The sequence below is a fragment of the Rutidosis leptorrhynchoides genome, chromosome 5, assembly GCF_046630445.1.
Source record: "Rutidosis leptorrhynchoides isolate AG116_Rl617_1_P2 chromosome 5, CSIRO_AGI_Rlap_v1, whole genome shotgun sequence".
Taxonomy (NCBI): domain Eukaryota; kingdom Viridiplantae; phylum Streptophyta; class Magnoliopsida; order Asterales; family Asteraceae; genus Rutidosis; species Rutidosis leptorrhynchoides.
In genome coordinates, this window is record NC_092337.1 from 52,837,605 (window position 1) to 52,849,378 (window position 11,774).

An 11,774-nucleotide genomic window follows, 5' to 3' on the forward strand; every position below is an offset into this window, starting at 1 on the left:
CCCTTTGCCTTGATGGGCGGGTCCTTTTCTCTTAGTCACCTTTGGCTTAGAGGTGTTACCTTTAGACCCACCTTGATCGATTGCTAACACGGGTAAAGTCCTTTTACCCATGCTAGTTTCCGCCGTCCTAAGCATACCATGAAGCTCACCTATGCTCTTATCCATCCCATTCATGTTGTAATTAATTACAAATTGATCAAACCTCTTTGATAGGGAGTTAAGGATAAGATCGGTGGCTAACTCATTAGATATGTTAAGGTTAAGACGGTTAGCACGATCGATAAGGCTCTTCATCTTAAGTACATAAGATGAAACCGATTGGGTATCGTCCATACGACAAGCATGAAGCGCCCGAACCGTTTCGAAACGCTCAACACGTGCTTGTTGGAGAAACATCTCCTTCAATTGTGTTATCATGTCGTATGCGCTATGATGCTCGAAATCCTTTTGGAGTTCGGGTATCATAGTCCCAAGCATTAAGCATGAGACTTGAAGGGAGTCGTGGCAATACTTATCGTAAGAGGCCATTGCCTCCACATCACTCTCATCCGGTTGATCGGGAATGGGGTCCTCAAGCACATACATTTTATCCTCTTGTTTGAGGACAATCCGAAGATTGCGGAACCAATCCATAAAATTTGTATGGTTGAGTTTGTCTTTCTCGAGGAGAGACCGTAATGATAGGTTGTTAAAGTTAAGTGGTGCATTGTTCATGTTGTTGTTGTTATTTGCGGCCATCTACAAAATTCAACAAAGTTCATTTAAGTATTGATTTAGATTTAATAGACAATACCCTTTAATTTGTTTTATTAAATGTTAGAATCCAACGGTAAATCAAATTTCGGTTAGGTGACCTTTATCCCGTCATTTGATTTAGCTAGGTAGTCGTAATGACAATTGCAATCCTTTTGCAACTTCTAATTTATGGGATCATGCAATCCTTTTGCATGGCATATTAATCCCATCAACGCCTATTCGTTTCTCATGCTTCGGTGACCCTAAGTTCATGATTCCCAAATCAAGTTGTCCTACTTGTGTAGACATGTAAACTTAACATGCAAGTGGTTAGGTGACCTTTATCCCACATGTATGCAAAGTGTACCTTATTCATGTTAGTTCACTCATGACGGTTAGGTGACCTTTATCCCATCAAGAGATTCCTAATATGTCTAAGTGTTTCCACAAAAGGATGGCGTTTAACTTGTTTACCTTGTTTTAGTTAAGGGATTTTAGGTTTTCTACATTCTAGTTTAGAAAACAAAGTGCTATACACCAACATGCATTTGGTGTGTAGTATGTTTATGAAAAACCCATTTTCATGTACCTTTTAGTAACCAATTACTAGTTTTAACCATTTCATTACCTTTTTAAATAAACCATTTTACTTAAGTCTAATAACCAATTATTAGTGTCATTTTGTTATGTTTTATTATAACCAATTATAATTTATCATGCAAGTTCATAACATGTGATGATCTTGTAGCAACCAAACATACAAACATACACAAACATGCATAACAAAGTGTTCACAATCAAGAGCCATTTTGGTGGACATTTGTTTAGCCAAAAAACAAATGTCACCTAAGAGGGTTAACCAAAGTAAGAGATTTTTACCAAAACCTCCCACTTAAACTTGTAACTTCATAAGCTTCATCTTGAATCTTCTTCATGAATCTTCACTTTCATTTTACAAAATCATATCCTAATACAATTTTTCTAGAAAATGAAATAACAACCTATTCTATTTTACAAACCAAAATAGAACAAATTACATACAAAATTACAAGATCAAATACAACTTTTACAAACCAAATTTACAAAATATTTACAACCATATGAATGAATATTACAAATCATGAATAACAACCAAATCATCCAAACATTCAACCACACGGTCTAGGCTCGATTGTGAACAACAACATAACAACAAACATGGCCAAACTTGAAATCCCAAACCCATTTTTGGGACCCAATAATTCGGCCATCACCTTACACCCCACCAAAACTCAATATTTTTTACATTCTACTTTCATGCATGTTGGTAGATTGTAAAGAAAGTGAGTTTACTAGCCAAAAACAAGAAGCATATTAACAAGACTTTGGCTCTAGATACCATTGATGGAATTCATGACATAAACAAAGTCACAAAACCCATTTTAAGTGTATGTAAATTCGTGTATATGTATACATAAAGCGGAAGCAATTTAAAGTTTATGCATGTATAGTTTAAGCCTTTTAAACTTGAATTCCATAAAAGATCTAGTCTTGAATAATACACTAAAATGTAAAATAGAGCTAGTAAGATGTTGTACCTACTCCAAAAGGAGGTGAAGAACAAGGATGAAGAAGATGATGTAGATGAAGAAATAAGCTCCTAACTTGAACCTTCAAGTAAGCAAAACCCTAGCCTTTGATTCACCAACAACACCCTTGAGCTTGCTAATGTTTAGGACCCTTAAACACCTTAAACACAAGCTTGAAACCTTCTTAAACTTGCTGGAAAATCAGCAGCAGTAAGCTTCAAATATGATGTTAAATGGAGCCTCAAAACAATGAGACCTCAAGAGGTTATACCCCAAGCTTGTACCCAACACCTAATACTATGGTTAGGATTTAATTATACTTGATTATCACTTGAAGAACCAAGCTTGAGAGCCCCTTTTTCCTGCCCAACAGTCACGACAGCAAGCCAGGAGGGAGCTGTATTTTTTTTGGTTCTTTTCTATCACTTGAGAGAGTGTGTATGCATGTGCATTTAGTCTTTTGGTCAATGGACATTCTTATGTGTAAATGTACCATAGAAAGCAACAAGAACCTTGCACATTTTGTCCTCCTTGGAGACTTAAAATGCAGTCCACTAGGAGGTGGTATTAATTTTTTATAAAACTTGGTAGTTTTATAAAACTTTGTTAAAAGAAAATATGCATTTGTTACTTATATATTTTATAAACCAACTTATAAAATATAACACAATATAATTATTTAAACCTTTAAATAATTAAATATAAATTATCCAAATAATTTATCTCAAGTGATAATATTTTAGAAAACCGATTTTCTAAAGTCCAAGAGTCTATTTACTTAATGAACCAATCGTTAAGTTCAAGTACGTTTAAAGTGTCGGTAAGCTTGTTATTGGGTATGACCCGACTTGGATCATAACATGTTAGCCACGTTAATTTAATATGTCTCTCGGGTATATGAAAAACCTTCAATTTATAGATGGAAATTAGGGTTACTTGACTTGGAGCCCAAGTTAATTGCGTAGACCCTAATTGGACCAAACCCTACGTCATCATTAATTAATATTAATATTAATTATTAATTTAATATACTAATAACAATGTCGACAATAGTTCTCAATTGCATACTTTTGTTTTGTAATGCCTGTCTCATATCTATTTTCCTATTTTAATTTTGGTGGTTTTTCTTCTAATTTTGACTTTAAAAAATTTTGTTTGTATTATAAATTATTTGATAAAATTTATATCAATGGATAAATTTTTTTAATATATTAATTACGGTATAACGTTCATCAAGTATTTTTTATGCAACACATAAAGAATAATTTATAGTCAAAGTTAGAAAGAAAAAAACATCTAAAGTCGAAACAGGACAATAGAATTTGAAGAGAGGGAGTATTATTTTGTACTTTTTTTTTATTATTGTAAATCTGATATTTTGGAAAACAATATGTTTACACCCAACACCTTGTGTGTTGGATGAGGGCGGAGGTTTCAAGTTCGAGTTTCTTTCCATAAAATATTCTAGGATATTTACCCGATTTTTAGAGTGACTTCGATGAGGTTTTACCGACTCTTATTTCATGATTTCGGCCTGCTCCACCTGCACCTCGGGATGGTTTAAGGACCGGGTCTCTGTAATGTAGTTCGGGTTTTCTTCCGAAAGCACGTGTGCGTGTGGAAGATTATCGAGTGAATTATTTCCCGTCAGTGATGTCAAATAATTGCAGCTCTTATTGAACCCTAAAGACATGAGCATATGATAATATGATGTCATCAATGACGTTTTAACCTTTTTTTATTTGGCAAAAATAACGAAAAATGTATAACAAAAGTCCCATCGACAGATGAAAGAAACAATCAAAGAAACAATCAGGGATACTAAACGAGACGATACTACGAGAATTGGGTTAACTGAATTAAACTATCGCTAACTAAAACCGATCATCGTCAACCAAACAACAAACCAACATACAAAACACCAAAACCAACATTAACCATAGAAGAATAATGTCTTATTATTTCTTATGTCTATGCAGTCACTCGTATATATTTGCGGAGAATTAAATTATTTTGCAAAAATCTAAATCCGCAAATCTTTAGGCTATATATATTTATTTTTGCACAATTTCAAATTTCGTTTACACCTCGTAAATCATCTCACCAATCATACAGCCTACACAATCTCCCTTATTTATAACCCTTCTCTTCATATTATTTTCTCCACAATCAAACCCCCAAAAAATTCAATCTTTCGAACAAAAAAACAATGTCTTCTTCAGTGACCCCAACACCATTATTGAAAGATGAACTTGATATCGTCATACCCACAATCCGAAACCTTGATTTCCTCGAAATGTGGAGACCATTCTTCCAACAATATCATTTAATAATCGTACAAGATGGTGATCCTTCAAAGGTCATTAAAGTTCCTGAAGGTTTTGATTATGAACTTTACAACCGTAATGACATTAACAGGATTCTGGGTCCTAAATCTTCTTGTATTTCTTTCAAAGATTCTGCTTGTCGGTGCTTTGGTTATATGGTTTCCAAGAAAAAGTATATCTATACTATTGATGATGACTGCTTTGTAAGTTTCCCACTTTACAATTTTGCTTGTTTGTTGATTTTTGTTTGGGTGTGTTTAATTTGTTTAGTTATGAATTGGGTAAGGATCAAGTTTTGGACTTTAAGTTGTTTTAGGGTTAAAGATTGAAATCAAGTGATCAAGATCCAATTTTTACTTGTGTTTAAGGTTTAAAATTGTAATAAAAGGATCAAGATCCAGTTTTTTTGTCGTTAGTTTTGGATATTAATTGATCCAAACTTAATGGTTGGGTTCACCTGTTTTAGGGTTTAAGATTGAAGTTAACTTCGTAAGATCTAGGACTTTTAGGGTTTTTAAATCGAAATCAAATAATGAAGATCCAGTTATTATGCTTAGTTGTTGCTCAATTTTGTGTTTAAAGTTCAAAAACATGTTTGATCTCATCTAAATTTAATTGAATTTTGGGCGATCTAGGGTTTTACAAAAGTTGTATGAAGTTTTGAACACATATATGCTTGTTACTATCTTCTATTTTTAATCTTTGAATAATCAATTGTGTTTTGGGCCATTTTAAAGTATTAATTAACCACTAATATTGATTACAATTCAATTAAATTAGGAATTTGATATATTAGGCTATGGTATATTAAGTATGTATATATAATGTGTGTGTTTATATTGACAATGATAACTATAGTAACGTACCATCAGGCAATAGCTAATGAGCTAATCATGGCCATTATCGTATGTTGGTCAGCTAGTAAATAACGATATGTTTGGAGGCAAATTATCTTGTAGACTATACCATATGGTAGTGTTAAGTATGTATATGTAATGTGTGTATTTATACCTTCATATATAGGACCGTATAGAGATATTGTGATTGCACATGTTTGAAGAGTTTTGTAGCTAAAATGACTTCTTTGATAATTCTGAACTATATCGATTTAGGTCTACCTGTTTCATACTTTATTGCTAGTGAAAAGGGTATATTAGACATTTTGCTAATGATGAGTATTGTTGATTCAATAGGTTGCTAAAGATCCTTCTGGAAACGATATAAACGCACTTGAGCAACACATCAAGAACTTGTTGTCCCCATCGACTCCACTTTTTTTCAACACCCTGTATGACCCGTATAGGGAAGGTGCTGATTTCGTTCGTGGATACCCATTCAGTCTCCGTGAAGGTGTTTCTACTGCCGTTTCTCACGGTTTGTGGCTTAACATCCCTGATTACGATGCCCCAACTCAACTTGTCAAACCTCGCGAAAGGAATACTAGGTTCGTCTCTTTATTCTTTTTCTCTCTCACAATGTTGACTTTTACTCCCTCCGTCCCAGTTTAATAGGCCTATGCAGCCCAGAAAGGAATACTGGACTATTTACGAAGGTGGACTATTAATTTGGGACAACCCAATAGTGAAAATTGGATTATTAATATGTGGGCTAGAGGGAGTATTTCTTTTTTGGTACTAATGCCATAATGTAGTAAAAAGGTCTCAACTAGTGGACCATACAACGGGCAGGTAATATAAGTAGAGGCCTTATGTGGGGCCCATACTCGGACGACCTTCTTTTCTTTTCTAACACCGTTGATTGTATGTGAAACCTCAAAGATCGTGTATTACATGGTGAAATAATCTCATATAATGAATTGTGCTTTGGAACTATAATTGAGAATTTTGACTAATTGATATGAAAATGAAAGGGGTCAAACTTGAATCATCTTTTAGTCTAACCTTTTGTTCCATGTATAAACAGGTATGTGGATGCAGTTATGACCATACCAAAGGGAACCTTGTTCCCCATGTGTGGAATGAACCTTGCTTTTGACCGTGAGTTGATTGGTCCAGCAATGTACTTTGGTCTCATGGGTGATGGTCAGCCAATCGGACGTTATGACGACATGTGGGCTGGATGGTGCATCAAGGTATAAACTTTCTTCTCCAAGATTTAATTCTCTGCAAACATTTGATTGCATCCCAATTTGAAGGTCATTTTACTCAATTTGATGAAATAATTAATTATGAGTACTCCAAAAGTTGACTAAAAAGTTGTTGTCGGTTTTGACACATACTAAAATGTTTCTATTTGAATTCGTTTTGTTACCCAAGGTTGCATAAATTTACTATTCGGGGAGTACTCGGTTGGGACTTTTTAGGAGTATACGGGGAGTTCTCAAATTTTGACCAAGTTTAATTTTGACCGAGTTTTAACTGATTTTCGAAGTAATCCCGAGTTTTGGCCGAGTTTGACCAAGTTTGATCTAGTTTGACCGAGTACTCGCCAAGTAATTCCGAGTTCTGCAACCCTTTTGTTACCTAACCTGCCCGGCCACAATCTGCTACCTCAATTGCATACTTTTGATTTTCGCCTAACGCCCTTGTGTATTTTCTTGTTATAGGTGATCTGTGATCATCTGGGTTTAGGTGTCAAAACGGGTTTGCCATACATTTGGCACAGCAAGGCTAGCAACCCGTTCGTTAACCTGAAAAAGGAATACAAGGGTATTTACTGGCAGGAGGAGTTGATCCCGTTCTTTCAGTCTGCGACCCTACCAAAAGAATGCACCACGGTTCAAAGTTGTTACAAGGAGCTCTCGAAACAGGTCAAGGCTAAGCTAGGAACCGTTGATGACTACTTTATTAAGCTAGCCGATGCTATGGTTACTTGGATTGACGCATGGGACGAGCTCAACCCGCCTGCTGAGGCTGTGCTTCTCAATGGGAAATAGAGCGTTAGATTCGACCTTATAGTCTAATTACTATTTTGGCCTTGTTGTGGAGTCTGAGCCTGTTCTTATGAGTTTTCTTTTTTCTTAAGGTATTTATTAATTTGTTTATTTATTTGCATTGTTGTTGGATTATGAAGATGTTAGTTTTTCTAAACTCTTTTAAAACATGATATTTTACTATTTTGTTGAGGATAAGGATATCTTTACTTGAAGTTATTTGTCTCACTTCATCTCATGGGTTCATAAGTGTTGCTAAAACAAAGGCAGATTTGAACTTACAAGTTTGCATAACAAATTTCCAACCCTCAATTTCCAACCCTCATGAATTGGAGAATTGGAAGATATATTCAACAAAACGCCTTCAGATGAGTTCTATCAAATAGAAAGTGTGTCCATTTGGGAGTAAAACAAAAACACCTTGTATCCAAATAACATCACATTGGTTTAATTATACAAAATTGTCGAATTCTATCAAATTAGCTTGTACAATTGATGTATAAAATAGAAATGACAAACGAATCGGATATTGATCGGATTATAATATGGACATGTTTGACAAAACTAGCTGGAAGCTGAAATCTGTTAGCTGTTAGCTGAAAGCTACTAGCTACCAAAGCTTTTTAGATATGCTACCAAAGCTTTTTAGATATATTTTAGTGTTTAGCAAAGTAGTTGCGACTGTTAAATAATGATAAAATGACAAAAATGAACATGAGGAAAAAACATTTAATGCTAAATTAACATACTTATGTGAATGTAAATGAGTACCTTTTAAAATTGTTTTGACGAGTTTTGCAACCTTCACAATCGGAGACTTTTTTAATTCCCACACCAACAACACATTAGTGAAAACAATTTTCTCAGTGCTAAGTGTTGAATATTCATAATACTTCATCATCATCTCAATTGAATAATCTCAAAAATTTCTAATTAATTTCAAATTCATGAAACCTTTTCGTAATAAAATAAGGACCGATATTTAGTGACCGATCAAAAAAGTTTTGATTAATGAAACTTAAAGATCGAAGGTCCTCTCAGAAGCAATCTCTTTATTCGTCGAATAAAGAGAGGGATGACTTTCTCTACTCTTGAAAGTGTTTTACTTTGGGTGGAGAAATGACTTGTCTTTATTCTCAGATAGAAGAAAGATTGTCTACATAGCACCTCCTCATACACCACTCATGTGGTATTGAGTTTTGTTGTTGTTGTTGTTGTTGTTGTTATTGTTGTTGTTGTTGTTGTTGTTGTTGTTGTTGTTGTTGTTGTTGTTGTAGTATTATATTTATATTTATATTATTATATTTTTTTCTTAATATTAAAATAATAATAACATAATGTTAGGTGGGATCAGTTTTGTAAATCTCCTTATTTCTCTCCGAGATCTCGTTTTTAGAAGACAACCGAGACGAGATGTCCATCTCCCGAGATTACCCGGTCAACGGGGTCAAACTTTATTAAAGCCACGATTTCTCGAATTTTCTCGTAAAATTTCATAATTTCTCGGATTTTCTCACTCATCTCTCGGATTATTATTTTTTTTTGTAAAATCTCGTAATAATGTGTGTGTGTGTGTATATATATATATATATATATATATATATATATATATATATATATATATATATATATATATATATATATATAGTGGTAGGATCAAGAGGGAAGTAACCATTCGGGGGGGAAGCGGGGGGAAGCAAAAACTTTTTTTTTTTTCGTTTTTTGAAAAAACTTTGTTCACGAACATTATAGATGAGATGAAAATATGAACATTTAGTAGAGACACTTTGTGATAAATGTTTTTATTTTGGCGGGAAAACGCTCGAAGAAGTAATATATAACAATTATCGTGTTTTTCGAGCGTATTTTGAGGTTTTAGCTATTGGGGTTTAGATATTAGGGGTTTAGATATTAGGGTTTAGAAATTTAGGGTTTAGGGTTTAGATTTAGGGTTTAGATTTAGGATTTAGATTGAGTTTTTAACACGAACGGTTTAGAGTTTAGGGTTTAGGGTTTAGGGTTTGGTGTTTTGGGTTTATGATCGACGAAAATAACATTCAAGATAATATTGTTCGTGAAGAATATGAACGTTTTTTTTTCCATGTTTTGTGAAGTAAAATTTAGCCCGATTTAGAGTTTAGGGTTTAGGGTTTAGGGTTAGGGTTTAGGGTTTGGGGTTAGGGTTTAGGGTTTAGGGTTTAGGGTTTGGGGTTTTGGGTTTATGAATAAACCCAAAACCCCAAACCCTAAACCCTAAACCCTAAACCCTAAACTCTAAATCGGGCTAAATTTTAGTTCACAAAACATGAAAAAAAACGTTCATATTCTTCACGAACAATATTATCTTGAATGTTATTTTCGTCGATCGTTTTCCCGCCTAAATAATAACATTCATCACGAAGTGTCTCTTCTAAATGTTCATATTTTCGTGTGATCTTGATGCCCGAAAAAAAAGAATTCAAAAAAAACGGAAATTTTTTTTTTTTGCTTCCCCCCGATTGGTTACTTCCCCATTGATCCTGCCCCTATATATATATATATATATATATATATATATATATATATATATATATATATATATATATATATATATATATATATATATATATATATATATATATATATATATATGAATTTATGCTAAAAACACTAAAAAGTTAACGTAAATCAACGTCCGAGATCTCCCGGAGATTTTTCTGAGATGCCGAGATCTCCCAAAAATGTACAAACGAGATCTCCCCGAGAACCGAGTTCTCCAACTTTGGGTGGGATATGGGTATTTGAGATTATTACGTGGAATATGGATATTTTAGTAAATAATTATCAAACGCTATTGGAAATTAGTAAACGCTAGTTAGATTAGCGTTCAAAAAAGAAGTTTTTTCACACCCTTAAAAGCTTTGAACTCCTTTTAACCAAACTAAACTTTTTATTAAATCGGAGCTTTTTTATAAAAGTTAAAAATTAAAAGTTCTAAAAAGCTGGTCACCAAACATACCCTATATCCATCCATATTTATATACATTAACCATATTCATATACATCAACCAAAGTTCCATCCATATCCATATCAATTCAATTTTAATTCATCAATCGATATCCATATTTGATTGATTAATTCGGTTAATGGATATCCCTTGCATAATTTATCATTAGATGGTTTTTGAGCTTAATACTATCAAAAGTTAAAGCTTGTTATAAAATTAAATAATTCCTCAAAAATAAGTCGTAACGTATATAACCTATATGCTTTAAATCATCTAACTGACTAGTTTTTCTTAACTTGTTTAGGGCTATTGAACAAAACGCCTATTTATCATAAAAAACTATAAGGATTCGTCCTAAAAAATTCGGAATTATCAAAATACCCTTGCAAGTCGCAAGCTCCACTTGCGACCATGCTATACTCGTTCATTTCTCGGTCATGGTCGAGGAATTGCTAGTTGCGACCTCGGACATAGACGCATGACTGAGACAACACGAGTCGCAAGGTCGCATGGTCATCTTGCGACTTGTGACTCACCGTGCTTTACGAGTCATACACACTTCGCGTACGAGTCGCAAGGCTCGCAAGGATCAGCTTGCGCCCGACGTCTACTATATCAAGATAAGATTTATGCGTAAGATTTTCTGACATTTTTTGGATTTTTAAGATAATGTTTTGTACCTTATTATGACCCATAATTCACTTATATTACAAAAAAACATCCAGTTGGCAATACACTTTTCCCATGCACTTTCAACACTTTTAAGTAAAACATTTAACCAATTCACTTTCAACAAAATTGCAGAATCTACACTACATTTCAGGTATGATTATAACAATTTATTATACAATGAGTAACAAAAAATTTGTTATGCATCAATGTAGTGGATGAGCATTTCAATACATTAATAACAGACATGTTTATATGCTGATTGACTATTTTAGAACTCATATGAGACACTAGGTTTATCCTGAGAAACCGATAAATCAAAAAAATATGCTGGGAAGCGTTCTTAAAAAGTTAAAACTACCAGTTACTTTTAACTTGTGTACGAATTATATATTTGATGTTTCAGATGATCCTAAAAATTTTAGAAATTTCTTAGATTACCCTATTAGCAATGCTCTAATAGAACTTTATCTTATCGAGAATGTTAATAGGCATTCTATAATTGGTAGTAACAAACTGAGTACCAACGGTAGTCGAAATATCTCATCCCCAACGTATGAAGTTGGCAATCAATCAGATGTGCGTATTTCAAACC

At 33.7% G+C, this 11,774-nt stretch overlaps 1 protein-coding gene across 1 annotated transcript; it reads left to right on the top strand.

Annotated features, from left to right (window-relative positions):
* Window positions 1-4,417: 4,417 nt before the first annotated feature.
* LOC139846791 (probable UDP-arabinopyranose mutase 2) lies at window positions 4,418-7,738 on the top strand. The gene is made up of 4 exons (XM_071836322.1): window positions 4,418-4,833; window positions 5,824-6,074; window positions 6,554-6,722; window positions 7,197-7,738. Exons 1-4 carry the CDS (start codon window positions 4,513-4,515, stop codon window positions 7,524-7,526), a joined length of 1,071 nt encoding a protein of 356 aa, XP_071692423.1. The 5' UTR covers window positions 4,418-4,512; the 3' UTR covers window positions 7,527-7,738.
* Window positions 7,739-11,774: the final 4,036 nt, after the last annotated feature.